Here is a 21,120-nt window from a genome sequence, read left to right as displayed (position 1 = left end):
TCAACGTTTCGGGCATAAGCCTCCTTCCTGATGAAGAGCTTATGGACCGGGCTGAGCTAAATGGGAGTGTGTGGGGTGGGGGAGAAGGTCTCTGAGAAAGCCATATGTAGGAGAAGGTGATAGGTCAGAGGGGGGAAATGATGGACAGGTCTGGAGGGTGATGCCGAGTTGGAGGCTTGGGACTGGGATAATGTAGGGGGAGGGGAAATGAGGAAGCTGTTGAAATCCACACTTATTCTGTGTAATTGCAGGGTCCCAATGAGGAATATGAGGCGCTCTTCCTCCAAGCGTCGGGTGGTAACTGTTTGGTGGTGGAGGCGGCCCCAGACCTGTATGTCTTTGATGGAGTGGGAGGGGGAATTGAAGTGTTCAGCCACAGCGTGGTGGGGTTGATGGGTGCGGGTGTCCCAGAGATGTTCTCTGAAACTAACAGCAAGGTGTTTTGTCTCTCCAATGCAGAGGAGACCACACTGGGTGCAACAGATGCAAAACATGAGATTGGTAGAGGTACGGGTAAATTTTTGACGGATGTGGAAGGATCCCTTGGGGCCTTGGAAGGAGGAGGGGGAAGTGGTGTGGGCGCAGGTTTTGCACTTCCTGCGGTGGCAGGGAAAGGTTCCAGGTGTGGGGTGTGGGCCGTTGACCTGACTTGGGAGTCGCGGAGGGAATGGTCTCTCCGGAACGCTAATAGAGGTAGGGAGGGAAATATATCTCTGGTGGTGGGATCTGTTTGGAAGTGGCGGAGGATAATGCGATGTATGCGAAGGTTGATGGGATGGAAGGTGAGGACCTCGAGGAGGGTTCTGTCTTGTTGCATTGGGAGGGGTGGGGTTCAGGGGCGGTGGTGCGTGAAGTGAAGGAGATGCACTGGACGGCATCATAAACCACATGGGAAGGGAGGTTGCGATCATGGAAGAAGGAAGCCATCTGAGGATTTATGAGTGGAATTTATCATACTGGGAGCAGATGCGGCGGAGGAATTGGGAATAAGGGATGGTGTTTGTACAGGAGGTAGGATGGGAGGAGGTGTAGTCTTGGTCGCTGTGGGAGTCGGTGGGCTTGTAGTATATGTCTGTAGTTAATTGGTCGCCGGAGACGCTGATGGAGAGGTCCAGGAAGGGGAGGGGAGTTGTCCGAGATGGTCTAGGTGAATTTGACGTTGGGGTGGATGATGATGGTAAAGTTGATGAACTGTTCAACCTCCTCGTGGGGAGCACATGGTGGTGACAGTACCCACATGGGACCCAGCTATGTCTGCCTGTTTGGCGGATGCGTGGAACAGTCCACATTCCGCAGTTACACTGGCACTACCCCCTGCCTGTTCCTCCGCTACATCGATGACTATATCAGTGCTGCCTCATGCTCCCATGAGGAGGTTGATCAGTTCATCAACTTTACCAACACCTTCCACTCTGACCTCAAATTCACCTGGACCATTTCAGACACATACCTTCCCTTCCTGGACCTCTCCATCACAGTCCATGGTGACTGACTAACCACATACATGTACTACAAGCCCACTGACTCCCACAGCTACCTGGACTACACCTTCTCCCACCCTATCTCCTGTAAAAACGTCATCTCTTATTCCCAATTCCTCCACCTGCGCTGCATCTGCTCCCAGCATGACCAATTCCATCTCAAAGTCCCAGATGGTCACCTCCTTCCATAATCGCAACCTCCCTTCCCACATGGTGGTTGATGCCTTCCAGCGCATTTCCTCCACTTCATGCACCACCCTCCAAACCCACCCTTCTCAAAGCAACAACGACAGAACCCACCCCGATCCTCACCTTCCACCCCGCTTACATCACATCATCTTCTGCCACCTCCAAACAGACACCACCACCAAAGATATATTTCCTTCCGTACTCCTATCAGCGTCTGGAGAGACCGTTCCTTCTGTCACTCCCTCGTCAGGTACACGACCCCCACCAGCCCACACCGAGCTCCTGCATCCTTTCCCTGCCACCACAGGAAATGCAAAACCTCCTCTCTCCTCCGTCCAAGGCCCCAAGGGATCCTTCCACATCCATCAAAAATTTACTTGTACCTCTGCCAATTTCATCTACTGCATCTGGTGCACCCAGTGTGGTCTCCTCTACATCAGGGAGACAGGACGCCTTCTTGCAGATCGTTTCAGAGAACATCTCTGGGACACCCGCACGCACCAACCCCACCGCCCCACGGCTGAACACTTCAACTCCCCTCCCACTCAGTCAAGGACATGCAGATCCTGGGCTGCCTCCGCCCTCAAACTGTTACCACCCGCACGTGGAGGAAGAACACCTCATATTCTGCCTTGGGACCCTGCAACCACATGGGATAAATGTAGACTTCAACAGCTTCCTCATTTCCCCTCCCTCACACTATCCCAGTCCCAAGCATCTAACTTGGCACTGCCCTCCAAACCTGTCCATCACTCCCCCCTCTGACCTATTACCTTATCCCTCATCTTCATCCACCTATAACTTTCTAACCTACCATTCACCCCGCCCCCCCAAACCCCAGTCCCTCCCAATTATCTCTCAGCACTGGCCCACAAGCCTCATTCCTGATGAAAGGCTTATCCCCGAAACGTCGATTCTCCTGCTCCTCGGATGCTGCCTGATTTACTGTGCTTTCCCAGCAACACACTCTTGACATAGAATTCTGAGCATCTGACTTATTTTTGTGGCCACAGTATTTACATAGTTGACGCAGTTAAAATCTTGGTCAATGTGATAGCAGAGGATTATTGACAGTGATGCGATTGAATGCCGTAGAGAGGCAGTTAAATTCTCTTGTCAGTGATGGTCATTGTCTGCCACTTGTGAAGCCCAGATGTTACTAAACGCCTTTTTTTTGGGGGGGGGGTGGATAGTATCAACTTATGATTGCAGTAAAAATGCAGCTGACATTGGTAGACAGGCTAAAATACACAATAAAATAACTAACATTGTAGTCAGAAATTAATTATGCTAGCCTGTACTTGTGCTGGTAATAATATCAATTAAATATGCCAAAAACGTCAACAAGATTGCTAATGACAATAGTGCAGATGTTGAAAATTTGAAAAAGAAAACAAAGTGTTAGAGGTACTTGGGACGCCTGCGTCTGTTCAGAGAAAATTAGACTTAAGTTTTGCAGCCTTTCATCCAGAAGTTAGATGTGCAATATGTATGAAGCAAGAATAGATGTGGGAGAGAAGATGAAGGAATAATGCAATGTGTTTTTTTTCTACACTGGATGGTCAAATGCAGGTTGGAGTCATTAGAGCATTTCTGTTTAGTTAGCGATCACGAGCTTGAGTTTTAGTTCACTTATTGGTCTTTGTTTCTCTGCTATACTCCCTTGCCGAGTTCTCTATCATTGGCCTCCTACCAAATTTCAATGAAGCTTAACTTAAACTCACGGGACACAAGGTTGCTACTTTCTGGATGAAGAAATTTCTACTCTTCTCATTCTTGAATGGTTTACCCCCTATTCTTAGACTGAGATCACTGGCTCTCGACTCCCTGGTCATCAGCAATATCCTTCTTGCATTTACCCTGTCCCAGCCTGTTAGAATTTTGTTGGTTTCTATGAGATCGCCCTCGTTCTTCTAAATTCCCATGAATATAGTCCTAATGGACTCAGTTTTTCTTCATATGTCAGTCCTCCATCCCAGGGAACATTATGATAAATCTTCGTTGCACTCCCTTCATAGCCATGGCATCTTTCCTCTGATAAGGAGACCAAAACTGTAGACAACATTCCAGCTGTGGTCTCACTAAAGCCCTAAACAATTGCAATGAGTCACTGCTACAGCATATTAATTGGCTTTTTCATCATCCCTGCTTTTGGTATCTGGTGTATAAGGTCTCATTGCACCTCCCCCTTCCATAATCTATCACCATTTAGATAACTAACTACCTTTCTATTATGCTACCACACATTTATCTACTTTATTGGCCATGCATTTGCCCACTCATTCAACTTGTTCATCTCATAGAAGCATTTCTGTATCCTCCTCACAGTTCACTCTCCCATCTGACTTGTGTCATCTGTAAATATGGAGATGTAGCATTTAGTTCCCTCATATAAATAATTAATATATATTGTGAATAAGTGGCGTCCAAGCACTGATCCCTAATGGGTGCCTCTCTAGTGAATACTTGTCCCTCAGAAAAAGACCCAGGTATTCTTATTATTTGTTTCCTGTCTACCAACCAGTTCTTCATTCACATCAGTGCACTACCTCCTAGACCATATGTTTTAATTTTACATGCTAATTTCTTGTGTGGGACCTTACTGAAACCACTTGGAAGCCCAACCAAACCAAGTGTGCTGGCTCTCCCTTATCAACTCCGCTAGTTACATTCTCGTAAAATTCCAGTAGATTTGCCAAGCAGGATTTTCCTTCTGAAAACCAAATCTGACTCTGTTCAATCCTGTTACTGTTTCTAAGTGTACAGCTATGAGTGTTTTTAATGGACTCTCGCATTTTTTCCCACAATCAATATCTGGCTTACCAGTTGATAATTCCCTGTTTTCTCTATCTTTTTTTAAGTAATGAAGTTGCATTAGTTACCTTCAAATCCATAGGAACTGTTCCAAAGTCTACAGAATCTTGAAAGGTGATCACTGATGCATCCACTATTTCTAGTGCCACCTCCTTGCGTACTCTGGAATATAGGTTATCAGGGCCTGAAAATTTATTGACCTTTGATCCCATCAATGCCCCAACAGTATTTCCCCACTAATTTCCCTGATTTCCTTCCATTCATCCCTCTCACTGAACCCTGTATTCCACAGCATTTTTGATATGTTGTGACATCTTTCGTGAAAACAGAACCAAAGTATGTATTTAGTAGATCAGCCATTTCCCATGATAAATTCCCCTGTTTCTGACTAAGGGATTTACATTTTGTCTTCACCAATTCCTTTTCTCCAACTGGCTATAGAAACCTTTATAGTTTTTATGTTCCCCTTAAATTTACACTCTCACTCTACTTTCCATTTCTTAATTGATGCGTTTGTCATCCTTTGCTGAATTCTAAACTGCTTCCACTCCTCAGGTCTGTTGTTATTTTATTTGTATATCTCTTCCTTCGATTGCATACTTTGGAGGTGCCGGTGTTGGACTGGGGTACTTAGATTGCATACATTCTTTGGTTTCCCTCCTAGCCCATGGTTTGGCCACCTTTTCATATTTTACTTCTACACTAGATAGGAATGACGAATTGATGTAGTTTACCCATGATCTTTGAATATTTGCCATTGCCTATCCACTGTCATCCTTTTTAAATAACACTTCTCAATCTATCATAACCAACCTGCGCCTCATTCTATTGTAATTTCCTCCATTTTAGATTCATGGCCCTCGTCTCAGAATCAACTATATCACCCTCCATTTTGTTGAGGAATTTTATCATATTATGGTCACTCATCCCCAAAAGACCTTGTGTGGCTAGATTTTTGTTGGAGTATCTAAAACCAGTGTTTGTAGTTTTAAAAATGAAGGATTGCCTCTTAATACGCAGAAGAAGAATTTTTTTCCTTTGAGCAGGCTGGTAGACTTTGGAACTCTCTCAAAACTTAGTGCATGTAGAATCTTTGTATGGTTAAGTCAGTTGTGGATAGATTCTTGACCAGCATAGAGGTGAAAGGTTATTGAGGATATACAGGAATGTGGTTTGGAAGTTAAAAGTCTGATCAACCATAATCTTTTTGAAGGGTGGAGTAAGCTTGAAGGGTTGAGTGGCCCACTCCTGTTTCTACTTATATTCCTATTGCTTTTAGATTAGATTACCTACAGTATGGAAACAGGCCCTTCAACCCAACAAGTCCACACCGACCCTCCAAAGAGTAACCCACCCAGACCCATTCGCCTAACACTATGGGCAATTTAGCATGGCCAATTCACCTGACTTGCACATCTTTGGAGTGTGGGAGGAAACCGGAGCACCCAGAGGAAACCCACGCAGACACTGGGAGAATGTGCAAACTCCACACAGACAGTCGACCAAGATGGGAATTGAACCAGGTCCCTGGTGCTGTGAGCCAGCAGTGCTAACCACTGAGCCACTGTGCCGCCCGTGCAGCAGCTGTTAATGATGATTCTATTTTCTCATGTACAGCTCCTCTAGATTCCCACTCCCATCCCCTTTTGCATTTCACCATCATCCTTCATCATTTAATCTCACTAGCTTTCAATCCTATCACAGATCATCCCTTTTATTCTTCTTCTACTCCCAAACTTTCCTTGTCTTTGTACTTGTTTAAAAACTAACATTTCTAAATTTTTCTGATTCTGATGAAAATCATTCGTCAGCAACATTATCTCTTGTTTCCCTGTCCATTGTGCTTCTACACTTGTGTTTTCTATGTTTAAATTAATACTAAGTAGACTAAACATTTTTAAAAATTACTTTAGGCCTTTTAAGGTTGTAATTAAATAAATGCTGTTGGAACTTTGGCCACTCAACTAACTAGTTGTCTTTTGGGCTGTAAGGGGAAAGGGGATTGAATTGCTAACATTTTACTTTTATTATGATGTAACTTTATTAATGAACACCGGCAAAATAGTTTCTGCTAATTGATGTGCTTCAGACATGTTTATCCAGGGTGCATGACTAGAAGGCAGTTCCATTGTTCAATAAAACGATTTAGCTTCCCATTAAAGATTTATGTACTCCGGTGTAATATTTAACATCTACTTGCTGGATTTTGCTGACTGGAAAAAGGTTGATTACTTCTGTTCCTTCTGAAGCAGGGAAAATAACATTTTAGCAAACTTTTTGAATAATGATAGAAATTTTCATTTTGTTACATTCAGGTGACTTACTGGTTGCATGCAGGTATCATAAAGATAATTTTAACACTGTGGTTGCCTCTTTCAATGACTAAGTCTTTTTTCTTATTAGGCCATTACTCCAAAGAGGTTATTGACTTCAATCACTGTAAGTAAATAGAGTATATTACCACACAGCAATAAATAATCTGCTACTGATAGTATACTTTTGTTGAGATTTTATGTCTTCCAAATGATCAGTGATGAAACTTTGATCATTTAATTAAATAATAACTTTATCACTGAATTTACATTTTTGAAATGCTAGAATATTTTGTATCTTAGCACTATAAGATGCATCTTTGTGGATTTGTATATCTTACTGAATTTAGGCAATATTTCTGATTTAGTGTTGGCATAGGATATGTAGTCCAACCAGCCTATGCTTGCATTTATGCACCATTCTCCATTGTCTTTCAAATCTGTCAACGTAACCCTCCAGTCCCTTCTTTCACAGAGACTTGTCTTGCCCTAAATCCATCTTTACTCTTTGTTTCAACCACCTTGTGATAGCAAGTTCCAATTTCTCACTCTCTATTGAACACCACTTGAAGGAAACACCGAGTGTTACAGGGATGCAGAGTATTCTCCAGGTGGGGATATCAACATCCTCCCCAAGAGTGGCTTGGGTAACGCCAACAGTAACCTAGCCAGCCAGGTCCTAAAGGATGTAGCTGCTAGAATGGGTCTGCAGTAAGTGGTGATAAAACCAACAAGAAGGAAAAAAGTAATTGATGTCATTCTCACCCATCTGCCTGCTGCAGATGCATAATCCATGACAGCATCAGTAGGAATGACCACCGAATAGTCCTTCATTTTGAGAATATTTTAAATGGTGCTTTTGGCATTATCACTATGATAAACTGGATAGACGTCAAACAGATCTAGCAACTGAAGGTTGGACATCCATGAAGCACTGAGCAATCAGTAGCAGCAGAACTGAGCTGTACTTCAAAACACTAACTTCATTGTTCAACACATCCCACTCTGCCATCAAGCTAGGGGATCAGCCCTGGTTCGATGAAAGAATGCACGAGTCCATGCCCGGAGCAGCACTTATCATATCTAAAAATGAGGTGTCAATCTGGCGAAGCTACAATGTAGAACTATGTGTGCCAACCAGTATAAGCAATAATCAATAGACAGGGCTAAGCAATTCGACAGCCAATGTGTCAGATCTAAGTTCTGCATCATCCAGTCACGAATGTTGGTGGACAATTAAACAACTGACTGGAGGGGGAGTCTTCACAAACATCCATGTCCTTGATGGGAGAGCAGAGTATACTAGTACAAAAGATGAAAAACATCATAATATCTAGCATCTTCCTCTAACTAGTATGTAGTTGTGATTATCAGAAACCCTACACTGTCTTTCCTTTTCCCCCTTTCAACCTACTCTACCATTAAGCTAGGAATCCAACCTTGATCAATGAAGGGTGCAGGCGGGCATGCCAGACACAGCACCAGACATACCTAAGAGTGAGGTGTCAGGTTGGTAATATCACCATGAAGGACTGTTTGAATGTCAAAGAAAAGCAACATGCAATAAACAGGGTAAAAGCAAGGACTGCAGATGCTGGAAACCAGAGTCTAGATTAGAGTGGTGCTGGAAAAGCACAGACGGTCAGGCAGCATCCAAGGAGCAGGAAAATCGACGTTTCGGGCAAAAGCCCTTTGTCAGGAATAGAGGCAGGGTGCCTGCAGTGGAGAGATAAATGAGAGGGAGGTGGGCGTGGGGAGAAAGTAGCATAGAGTACAATAGGTGAATGGGGGTGGGGGTGGAGTTGATAGGTCAGAGAGGAGGGTGGAGTGGATAGGTGGAAAGAAAGATAGGCAAGTAGGACAAGTCATGGGGACAGTGCTGAGCTGGAAGGCTGGAGCTGGGGTGAGGTGGGGGAAAGGGAAATGAGGAAACTGGTGAAATCCACATTGATGCCATGGGAGTTGAAGTGTTCCGAGGCGGAAGATGAGACGTTCTTCCTCTAGGTGTTGGGTGGTGAGGGAGCGGCGGTGGAGGAGGCCCAGTACCTGCATGTCCTCGGCAGAGTGGGAGGGGGAGTTGAAATGTTGGGCTACAGGGCGGAGGGGTTGATTGGTGCGGGTGTCCCGAAGATGTTCCCTAAGGCGCTCTGCTAGGAGGCGTCCAGTCTCCCCAATGTAGAGGAGACCGCATCGGGAGCAACGGATACAATAAATGATATTGGTGGATGTGCAGGTGAAACTTTGGTTATGGAAGGCTCCTTTGGGGCCTTGGATGGAGGTGAGGGAGGAGGTGTGGGCGCAGGTTTTGCAATTTCTGCGGTGGCAGGGGAGGGTGCTAGGAAGGGAGGGTATGTTGTAGGGGTGTGTGGACCTGACCAGGTAGTCATGGAGGGAACGGTCTTTGCGGAAAGCAGAAATGGGTGGGGAGGGAAATATATCCCTGGTGGCGGGGTCCGTTTGGAGGTGGCAGAAATGTCGTCTGATGATGTAGTTTGTGCAATAAACAACTAAGTGACACATAACCAACAAGTCACATTTAAGTTCTGCAGTCCTGCCTTGAATAGTGGTGAGCAATTAAACTACTGACTGGAAGAGGAGGCTCAATAAGTATTCCCATCCTTAGCCTGACTTGGAATTATATTGCCACTTCTTAACTGTGCTGAGTCCAAATCTTGGAACTTCTTTCCTGATAGCTCTCTAGCTCTATTTACACTCCTAGGGCTACAGTAGTTCTAGAAAGCAGTTCATCGCCACTTTCTCAAGGGCAGTTATGGATGGGCAATAAATATTGGCCTAGTCAAAGAATGAAGTCTTCTGTCACTATACCCTTTTTTAACAAATTTCAATCTCTTCTAAACTTTGTTTTTCAATATATGATGAGGTCCATCTATAAACGTTTTTTTTTTAATTCACTTTAAGCTTGTTTAGTTTTTTTTAATGTTTCACTTTTTGTGAAATACAGTTATCCAATTCCTAACCACTTCTCTTGTTTTCCTGCAAATCACTGATAATTGATAACATCCTGCTCCATAATTAAGCGACCCCGTTTCCATTTTGACATTAATTTTATTAGTATGTTCTGGTAAAATATTTTACGATTTTATGTTTCTTAAACATTTAATTTCACAGTTTCTCTTTGCCCTCCTAATTTTTTGATGTCCTTTGTATCTCTTCATTTTCTATTATTGACAAAGCATGACAAGTGTTCTTAAAGAGCAATGATTGGTGGAATAGTTTGAAGAAGAATTTTTGTTCAACCACGTGCTTATGTGGTTGCTTTCATGACATCGTGACACACCAAAGTATTTACTAATAAAGTGCTTTTGAAGGCAGTCGCTGCTATAAGAAATGGCAACCAATCTACATAAAGCAAGCTCCCACAAATAAAAATCTGAACTTCTGATCTGACATTGCACACCATTCAGTATTTGCTAAGATGCTGGAAGGGCCTGTTTAATTTGCACTCTCGATGCAAATCCATGTGAACCACAGCACTGTCTTAAATGGACTTTTAATAATGGAGTTAAATTCCATACATGGTTGCACTTGTCCCATAAATTATTTCTCCTGTAGTGTAGGGTCATCATTACATATGCCGAGATATTATGGTTGAATCAGGACAAACAAAAAAACCATGGTTCAATTGTAAGATGAAACCCTCCTATGACTCATGCTTTGTCGACATTTTCAGAATAAAATATTTGAAAATTGAATAGAAATTGAATAATTGCTCTTGAAAATGTCCAACTGAATTGTGACAAATATATTCTGTAAAATCCCTCCAATACTTCAATCTGAAAGTATGATTAGATTTCTATTTGGAGCACTTGTCTGTTGATGAGTACATCTTTCCAATGTTGTATTGTCAGTGCTCTTCCTCTGTTTTTACATATCTTATTTATCGTTCTGATGCATTGATTTCTCCAACACCATATTATGCTGTGACATTTACTGATTTATCCTTCTCAATCATCTTTTGCATTGTTGTGATTGAAATGTTTCTTCTCTCACTTATTCCATCTCTCAAAGTATGAGTCTACAAAATGACAGACTGGAAGATCATGTTACTTGGTGTGTAGGGAAGGAGCTCTGGAATTAGTGGTTTGCACGAATGTGCCTGTGCCTTAGTTGAAGGTTTAAAATGTCAGTATGCAGTGCATCTACCTCAACAATCCAGTGGCATCAGGTCCTGTCTTTGCTGGAGCATAGAATTTACAAGGCCATGGAAATCAAGTGTCAAGTTAACATGAGAGCTTAAATGCATTTTAAAAACAGTACAATGTAAAGCAAGGTAAAAAGCAGTCATTTTACAGAATATAGATAATCTCTTTACATGTCAGTGCAATTCCAGAAGGTTGCAAGAATTTGGGAAACTGGAAGTACTGCAGGGTTCATGCCAGCAGAACATATTGGACCACAGAGGTTGCCAGACCAGAGAGTGTCAGATTAGGGAAATACAATTAATAGTGAACAATCCTGCTACCCTTAACTATCTGTCAGGGGGCAACAAAGAGGAATAAATGAGTACTTGGCAAGTCCCATGTTTGAGAATTAGTTCTCATTTAATGAGAAAAGGAGAGCCTTTGAAATGAATGGTTTTCTTTTATGTAGCATAAAGCATTACACAACTTGTATAGTTGCACTTTATTCATTATTTTAGATTCGGAAATGTTTTTTTATATGGATTTTATGAATAATAATTAATGTTCATTCTTGATCTTTTTGTTCATTTCAAACAGAAAAGCAACTTGCATACACCAGGTGAGTTGATTGACAATTTATTATAAACTGATGTGACTTACAGCTTCTTTTGCTAATTTAACTTGACTGACCCAAATATCTCAAATATCTGCATCTGTGAATTTCTAATTGTGTTTTTCGAATATGAAAGGAAATCTTGGCCAACTTTTTTTTTCATGGTGTGCTATCATGAAATTGAAACCTGCTTACTGATGCTCAGTTTGGGTTTCACAAGGTGGAACAGGTGTAGTGAGAGTGACTGCCCTTCAAAGCAGACCGCATTTGACTAAATATGACACTAAGAATCCCTAGCAAAACTGGATTAAGTGAGAACGGGGAGTCAAAAGTGGAGATGTTTGCTAATGATTGTACAATGTTCAGCATGATTTGCAATCTTCAGATACTGAAGTAGTCAATGTCTTTATGCAGCAAAACCTAGATAACATTCAGGTTTAAACTTGTAGGTAGCAACGATGTTCTCTAACAGCAATAATCTAATAATTTCCCCATAACATTGTAATATTACCACCCTGATTCCTCCACTATCAATATCATGAGGCTTGCAATTGGCCAGAAATTGAACTAGACCAGTTAATTAATACTTGGTTAATAGAGCAGGTCAGAGGAGAAAATCTCTGTAGTAACTCACTTTGAGACTCTCAGTATCTCTATCAGGCATAAATCAGGACTATAATGGAACATGGGATATTCTCCAGTTACCTGGATGAGTGCAGTCACAAGAACATTGTCCATGACAAACAAACCTATTTGATTGCTTTGGTGGTAGAGGAATTGAATGCTATAGGGGCAGCAGTGTGTACAATATAGAAAATGCACTACAACTCATCAAAGGTCCTTCAACAGCATCTATCAAACCTTGATCGCCACACTTGGAGTGACAAAGATAGGAGTTAGATGGGAGGTACTATCACCTGCAAAACACACTCCATCGTGATTTGAAATAATATCACTGTTCTTTTAGTGTTGCTGGGTAACAATCCTGAACTTCTCTGTGGGTGTATCTGCATTGCATGAACTGCAGGCATCTAGAAAGTGTTCACTACAACCTTGTCAAAGGCAATTAGAAAATATGTGCTGGTTTTGCCATGAAGGAAGATGGGGTGACATGTTGATAATGTCACTGGACTAGTAATCCAAAACCCAGACTAATATTTTATAACCCATTGAGTCAGTTCCGTCATTCAGTGAGATGATGGCTGACCTGATAATCCTCAGCTCCATTTTCCTGTCTTCTCATAACCCTTGATTCCCATACTGATTAAAAATCTGTCTATCTCAGCCTTGAGTATACTTAATGACTCAGCTTCAACAGTTCTTTGATGTAAAGAATTCCACAAATTTACTACTCCCAAGAGAAGAAATTCCTCCCTAATCTTAAAGGCAACTCTGAGATCACGCTCTCTGGTCCTCGACTCTTCACCCAAGGGAAAACATTTTCTGAAGAGTCACTAGAGTTGAAATGTTAACTTTATTTTCTCTACACATTTACTGTCAAACCTGCTGAATTTCTTCAGTATTTCCAGCATTCATAGCTCTTTTATATCTTAGCCTTTCAAATTCTTGAATGCTTCAGTAAGGTTGCCTCTCATTCTTCAAAAAACAAAAGAACTGCAGATGCTGAATATCTGAAACAAAAATAGAAATTGCTGAAAAATCTTAATAGGGTTGGCAGCATCTGTGGAGAGAAATCAGAGTTAACATTTCAGATCCTGTGACCCTTCTTCGTCCCCACCTTAATAGATTTTGGGCATGAAAAAAACTCCTCTTCCTTCACTATCATGCCCATTTCTTTGGACAAGAGTTCTCTCCCTGTTCCACAAACCCCTTCACCCATCTCCAACACTCTCCCTCTATCCTTCTAACTGTACTCAATCCGTTCTGGAGAATGGTTCTGATTTCTCTCCATAGATGCCAGTTTTTTCGAGCAATTTCTGTTATTAAAACCTTTTAAAAGAGGCTAACATTTTCCCGGTAACCCATAGTTACCTGCTTTTATTATCTCCTTCACTTTTTAAATGTTTTACATGAGTAGTTTACAATCCTCTGGGACTTTTCCATCATCTAAGGATTCTTGGAAGATTACTACCAGTGTATCTACTATCTCTGTAGCAGTGTTTAATATCCAGGATGCATCCTGTCTGATCCAGGTGACTTATCAGTCTTTAGCCCCATTAGTTTCCTGAGTTTTTCTTGTGTTAGCTATTGTTTTTTCTTCTCCTTTTGCCCTGTGAATATTTAGTATTTTTAGAATTTTTTTTGTCTCTTACTGTGAAGACTGCCGCAAAGTATTAATTTAACTTCTCTGCCATTTCCTGGTTCCCCATTATTATTTCTCCAGGCTCAATCTCTAAGCAGTCTATATTCACTTTTTGTTTAAAGAAGCCCTTGCTATTTATCTTGCTCTATCTATTTACTCTCAACGCTTAATCATCTTCAACTTTTTTTTGGTAGCTGGTTATTCAATTTAATTAAAATCTGAAATATAAAGCTTGTCTCGGTGATGGTGACTAAATCAACTCTCACCTATTTTTGTCAAAACCCATCTGACACTCAAATGTTGTTTTAGGAACTGAAATCTGCCATCCTTGTCTATTCTGGCCTCATGTGACTTCCAGATTATCAGCAGTGTGATTAACTCTTAATTGCTTTTGCCAATGGTCTTAAAACCTTTCAGTTAAGAGCATCTGGGAATGGGAAACAAATGCATACCATAAAAGAAAAGGATTTTTAAAAAAAGGTTTTAAGTTCGAACTGAGCAGTTAAGTCCCTCCATTCTTTAGTTTGCAGTTTGTAATTTTGCTTAAATCTGAACACTTGGATGAATGTTTTTGGAGGTGGAGAAAAAAGGTGATTTTAAATGTAACTTTTCATGAGTAGGGTGTTTGCATCATGGATAATGAGCTGATTAATGCATATGGAGCAAATATTTATGTCCTGAGATTATAATAATTCCTAAGTAAAATAACATTTATATTGCTGGAAAAGCGCAGCACGTCAGGCAGCATCCAAGGACCAGGAGAATCGATGATTCGGGCATGAGCCCTTCTTCAGGACATCGATTCTCCTGGTCCTTGGATACTGCCTGACCTGCTGCGCTTTTCCAGCAACACATTTTCAGCTCTATCTCCAGCATCTGCAGTCTTCACTTTCTCCTATAACATTTATATTGGCTTTGCTCATGCATCCAAAAGTGAGAGTATGAATGCACATTGTACTAGCAGAAGTCTGTCGCTTCTAAACATTGATTAACCTGTATTGGCAGTGAGGTTGATGTACTTAGAGCCATTGTGCTGTCTGTCACTGGATATGCTGGTTCAGCATAAGCAGAAATGTATTTGACATTCTGATTGAAACTGGTCATCATGTCTGTTTTCTAGGCAGGAAATTAGTCAGTTTCTTAGGCCTGTGCCCCATGCTCCACGGATGTCTGAAAAATAACCATTACCTAACAACTGGCATTCATTACTTGTAAATGCTGCTATTTACATTAGATATGATTGTGACCTCTCAAATTAAGCCTAGTTAAAAATCTCACAGCACCAGGTTATAGTCCAACAGATTTATTTGGAAGCACTAGCTTTCGGAGCACTGTTCCTTCAGGTGGTTGTGGAGTATAAGATCATAAGACACCGAATTTATCACAAAAGATTACAGTGTCATGCAACTGAAATGGTATATTGAACAAACCTGGATTGTTAAGTCTTTCATCTTTTAGAATGGGTTGCAGGTTTCCTTTCACTAATATGTAAATCCCAGAACTTCTTTCAAGTCACCCTCTCAAGATAACTTAAGGTTTTATAACAAAAAGTTATGTCTCAGCTCGTACAATGCATTGAAGGTGTGAGGTCACAGTCTCTGTATCCCAGTCTTGGTTTAGACGGCTTCTATTTCCAAAGTGTATTGTCTGTCTGCATTGACTGCCTGCAGATTGCATTTTTGAGCAAAATAAGGTATGTGCAAATATAATTCTGCAAATACAAAATCATCCCATAGACTCTGTGTGTGATAAAGTGTGTGTGTGAGAGAGAGATGGAGTATAAGCCTGTGAGGGGTGAAGATACAGACAGACTCCACCTCATACCTTTAATGCATTGTCAGAGCTGAGATGTCACCTTTTGTTTTAAAACCTTGTTATCTCAAGAAGGTCACTTACAAGAGGATCTGGGATTTATATATTAATGAATCAAAACATGCAACCCATTCTAAAAGATGAAAGACTTAACAATCCAGGTTTGTTCAATATATCATTTCAGTTGCATGACACTGTAATCTTTTGTGATAAATTCAGTGTCTTATGATCTTATACTCCACAACCACCTGAAGGAACAGTGCTCCGAAAGCTAGTGCTTCCAAATAAACCTGTTGGACTATAACCTGGTATTGTGATTTTTAACTTTGTCGCCCCAGTCCAACACTGACTCCTCCACATCAAATTAAGCCTCGTACTTTGTTTAGATTCATATGGAACCAGGAGGAACAGGACTGCTGCTTCTTGCTTCACACCACATGATTGGCTTTCACCTGTTGTCTTTCACTAGTAATTTCCTAAAGGTGCCTGGAAATTTCTTTAAATATTTCTCAATGTTCTGTTTTCATTTATAGCTTTGGCAAGTCCTGGAGGCCCCAATGCTGTGCGTACCAGTAATTTCACCATGGTTGGATCTCACAAGTTCACACTGTCTTCAGTCGGAAGCACAAAATTCCAACTAGAGAAGGTTAGCAAACTTGAGTACTACTTTTTATACTTTCGTTTTCTTCTGCCTGATCTTGTACAGTTTTAGCAAATCCTATATTTCCTTTGTTTAAAATGCTTTGTGATATTCTTTGTGTTATGGATAATGGGGAGAGGTGAATTGAGCTAGTTTTATTTTTCGCCTCTTCTGTCAGTAGGCAGAGGAATTTTTAGATGTTTTTCCTTTTGAAATAGGCCTTAGTGTGTTCTGGCCATAGCCCTTGTGAGATCTGAGTTTTAGTTAATGTGCGAAAATGTGATTTGTACATTTAAACTTGGGGGTGGTTGTTGCAACTCATACAGCTGCATAAGCACATAAGGAAGAATATTTGGAGGCAGTAGCCTTGAGGTAATGTCTCTGGGATGTCTTTAGTTCTTGTAATTTGGTGGCTATCGCATTTGCAGTAAGGCTCTTATGGTGCAGTGGTGATGTCCCTACTACTGTAAAGTTAAAATCCCGTCTGCTCCAGAGGGGTGTAATAACACATCTGAATAGTTTGATTGCAAATATCTACTAGGCCGAAGAAAAGAATGTTACAATTGGGAATAATTTAAAACATAAAATACCATAAAATTGAACATTTATTCACTTTTTTAATAAGTCCAGAAAGTTATTTGCCATAAGCTGATCCTACAGAATCCCCTCTTGTAGTATGTGGAGGTGTAGCAGTGAACATAGAACATTACAGTGCAGTACAGGCCCTTTGGCCCTCGATGTTGCACCGACCCATGAAACCAAGCTGAAGTCTGTCTAACCTACACTATTCCATTCTCATTCAATGACCATTTAAATGCCCTTAAATTTGGCGAGTCTACTACTGTTGCAGGCAGTGCGTTTCACGCCCCTACTATTCTGAGTAAAGAAACTACTTCTGACATCTGTCCTATATCTATCACAATCTATCTGCAGTTGGTCTACCTTTTAGGCAAATTTTTGATTAGTTTTGGATACCAGGTTTCAGAGATATTGTGACTAATGACTGGCTTGGCTAAACCTGAAGTCTGGTTTTCTGTAGAAAGAATCTTTCAGGCTGTGATGTTAGGAGTAGATAAGCTCTTCCCAGATCAAAGCCATGCAGACCAGAACTTCAAGTTACATTTTTTAGAAACTAGAAATTTTGGTCATGTGGCAGGATTCCTAGATGCAGTTGTTTCTGTTTCTTGCTGCGAGGAACTTCACAGAAATTGTGATTGACTGGCATCAGCCATATTTTAGCTCAGTAAATTTGTTTGAAATTTAAACAAGAGCATAATGTTTTAAAAACAATTTATGGTCTCTCTTCATACCATGCATGACACTGTGATTATGCCTCACTCCTACAAAGTCATAGTTTACCTGTTGAAGCGTGTGTATTTAATTTGAAATTCTATAGGACAGAAAATTTACTTTAAGTTCATTAGCATATCTTGGAATATGTTACACTGATGGAAAACATTCCTTTATTGGTCCTAGATAACCTTTCTCATACTCCTCTGATGATTTCTAGTTTTGTCCTTTATAATTCTTAGAGATGTATTTTCAACATAAGGCTTTATCAAGCAACTGTCATTTAAAAAGTTGAAACATATTAATGTTCATATAGTAGTTTTATTCTGATATCCTGTTTAATCGTTCAAATGATATAAACTATGTATCTGAACTTGGTAGATTACGTTAAATCAGGAATGAAACATCTAGTTAAATCATGACTGTTCTACCTCAGGTCCAGATCACCACACTGGGCATACCATATATCATTCTGTTGTAATAAATTATGTAGGAAGGCGAGAATTGGTTTAGGCCACTCATCCTTGGGTTAAAACTAATTTGTGTGTTACCTCTGTTTTAGCTGTGACTTGATTGATAATACTCTCACCGCTGATGTTCCAGGGTTCTAGATTCCTTCAAGACTTGAGCACAAAAAACCTGGGAATTCTACATTTTGGAGGTTCTATCTTTCAGATGAGTCATTAAACTGGGACCCTGTCAGCCTTCAGGGCCATAAATTATCCCATACAAATACCTTGTAGAAAAGCATAAAGGTTATCCTTTATTCGTAATTATCTCTCAATTAATATTGCAAATATAAATTTTCTGCTCGTTATTACTTCACAGTTGTGGCAGCTTGCTGAACAAACTAGCTGATTTGCAAACCTCCAAAGTTAGTGGCAAAATTACAATTCATCAAAAGATACACTTTCTTGATTGCAAGGCACTTTGAGATACCCTTTGTGAAAGGCTCTGTGCATCCATACCTTTTCATCTACCTACGTTGGGTTTGCAAATCTTAATAGAGATTAAAAATAAAGATAATATATCTCAAATTAGATGTAAAACATACATTTAATATTATTTAAGGTATGGATGAATATTCTTTTTTAAGGAGATTTTCTCATTGGCATGCTCTAATTTGCTGTTATCAAAGTAAACTCGTATATTCTATTTTTTAAATATTGCCGCAGCTTGATAAATGTCTTGCATGTAACTTGTTTTATTCACACCTTTAATTTATGCAATATCTCATCTGGGTTTCTGCGAAATATGCTTCAGTAAAAGGCTGCTATATTTGTCTCACTCATGGATCATCCCTTGCTAGTAGTCAGTTTGTTGACACTCACTGCACATTACACTCCTTGTAATCAGTAACATAGCTGTTATTGCTCACTGTATTTGATGTTGCTGTTTTGTGTTTAATAAGTGAACTGTTGCACAAGCTATTAAATATTTTGAACCATTTGCTAAAAGGTATGCATTAATGAGGACAGTAAGCTTGACTAAAATGATCAAAAATGCAAAATATCTGAACTCTTGACTAAATCTGCAGTAATTACAACTCAAAATACAGACTGAGAATGATTAGGTGACCAGCTACTGTAATAAATTGTTTTTCAACTTTTTGGGGGTTAGGAATCATTGTCATCTCTACAATGTAAGGTATGCACTACACACACTTAAATATCAAAGTAAAGCAGCATGTAATTAAATTTTTAACTTAAGAACTACTCAATAGATTCTGTTTGGTATCCATGTATGACTTGTAAAAATTTATCCAAACAATCTCCTGATTCATCATTTTTTTTAAAATGGTATTGTCTTGATAATTTTCATAACACAGATTCTTTGCAGTGCTCAAATGAAGTATTTCAGTCTGCACAATAGCAACTTGTGCATTTTTTTTGTTTGGCATAAATTATTTATCCTTATCATTGAACGCCGAATCCGGCGTCACTAATAACTTGCTGCTTTGAACACTTAAAACAACATCCATTGAAACAAATGAAATATTAATTTATTTCTGTACTTGATCCAAAATATAAATTTGATAACTCGTTAGAATTTTTTGTCTGAAACTTCTTATTGTACGAGAATTTGAATCTAAATTTGAACTTAAAACATTAATATACGAATAATTTATTTGGCTAAACACCTCAACAGCACTTCTTTGTGTAGCTTTGATTTGTTTTTAAGGATCTGGAAAGCACATCTCTACAATGTAAGGTATGCGCTACACACACTTAAATACCAAAGTAAAGCAGCATGTAATGAAATTTTTAACTGAAGAACTACTGAACAGAGATTATGTTAAATAAAATCATGCAGCTGTCTGAACTCATGATTAGACATAGAGGATTTGGTACGACTAAACTGCAACTCAATTAACAAACGAATTGTACCAATTTCATAACTAACTCAAGCCTCTATGTGGAGCTTAACATTAAGATGAATAAAGCCTTCATATTGTTATTTGTGAAGTCTTTGTAAAACCACTTGGCAGTCAGTGTGCTGCACAACACAAATATTTTGGTGCTTGTCAGTGACTATTAATCTCATCTAGGAGGTTAATAAGCATCAAAACAGTGCTGAATACTTCTGACCTTGTCTACTAAAATGTGATGAAAGTCTCTGTCACTTTGCTAGCTATCAAATTACAATTCTATTATGTGAAATAAATCAACTGACTGATGTAATGTGTATCAGATCTCTAGATCTAGTTAGTGTACTGACTAAAATATTAATCAAATCTAACATACAGTTCTTTTGTTCTTCATAGGTTCCTTTCTTGTCTCCTCTTGAAGGTCATATTTATGTAAAACTGCAGTGCCAGATTGGTTCTACAATTGAAGAACGTGGTTTTTTGGTAAGATTTCTTTTATAGTTCAAAGTTAACAGTAGAAATAATCTCTTCTAATTGCTCTTGTTTTTGAAAATTAGTAAATAATCTGTCGAGGAAGGCGGAACAAGTTTGTTCTTAAGTACATTTACATATTCTTGGGCCATCACAACTGTTTAATAGCCAATTAGTTATATTGTTGTAAGTCAGTTATCTATTCATATGGGAGAGGTTGAAGACTGAATGAATGCATATTTGCTTCCCCTTTTTTAAAAAAAATGTGGTGGCTACACCTAGACTAACAAGCTGACTGGAGAAGAAACTGGAAGTGTAGATTGCGAAGGTATGTTTCCTTACTGAGTCTGGAAGTAGCCTTCCAATGCTCATGCATATTTAATAGTGGAGCTTTGGAACTAGTTCCCTCACTTGTAACAGTGGCATGATTTTAAGTATCCACAGAGCCACATAGCACACTTATGAAGTCCTTCCTACAGACATAAGGGAACAGCATTTTACTCAAATGGATATGCCAGCAGTTGGTCAGGCTGTAGCAACTGTGAAGGGTGAAAGTCTGTCTCGCATGCTGAACCAGAAAGGATCCTTACCACAGTGTCTAAACCTATGCCATGGTAGATCATGGAATTTTATTGAACATTTCTGCCTTGTCCACATTGAAATTGTGGGCTTGACTTTGATCCCTCCCTTCTGAATTAAACCATTTTTATTATTGCTGAAACCAA

General features: G+C 40.0%; 1 protein-coding gene across 5 annotated transcripts in view; it reads left to right on the top strand.

Moving 5' to 3' along the window:
* anln (anillin, actin binding protein) overlaps nt 1–21,120 on the top strand; it is a 105,488-nt gene that overhangs the window by 69,636 nt on the left and 14,732 nt on the right. For all 5 annotated transcript variants that reach the window (XM_087978598.1, XM_087978594.1, XM_087978596.1 and 2 more), the window contains 4 exons: nt 6,888–6,923; nt 11,536–11,557; nt 16,160–16,272; nt 20,321–20,407. In XM_087978598.1, the coding sequence (XP_087834724.1) occupies nt 6,888–6,923; nt 11,536–11,557; nt 16,160–16,272; nt 20,321–20,407 (258 nt within the window). The remainder of the gene's footprint in view (nt 1–6,887; nt 6,924–11,535; nt 11,558–16,159; nt 16,273–20,320; nt 20,408–21,120) is intronic.

This window comes from Chiloscyllium plagiosum, unplaced genomic scaffold (assembly GCF_037043375.1).
Source record: "Chiloscyllium plagiosum isolate Xiang-an unplaced genomic scaffold, Cpla_swu_hap1 HiC_scaffold_34, whole genome shotgun sequence".
In the NCBI taxonomy this organism is placed as follows: Eukaryota; Metazoa; Chordata; class Chondrichthyes; order Orectolobiformes; family Hemiscylliidae; genus Chiloscyllium; species Chiloscyllium plagiosum.
This window is presented reverse-complemented; position numbering and strand designations above follow the sequence as displayed.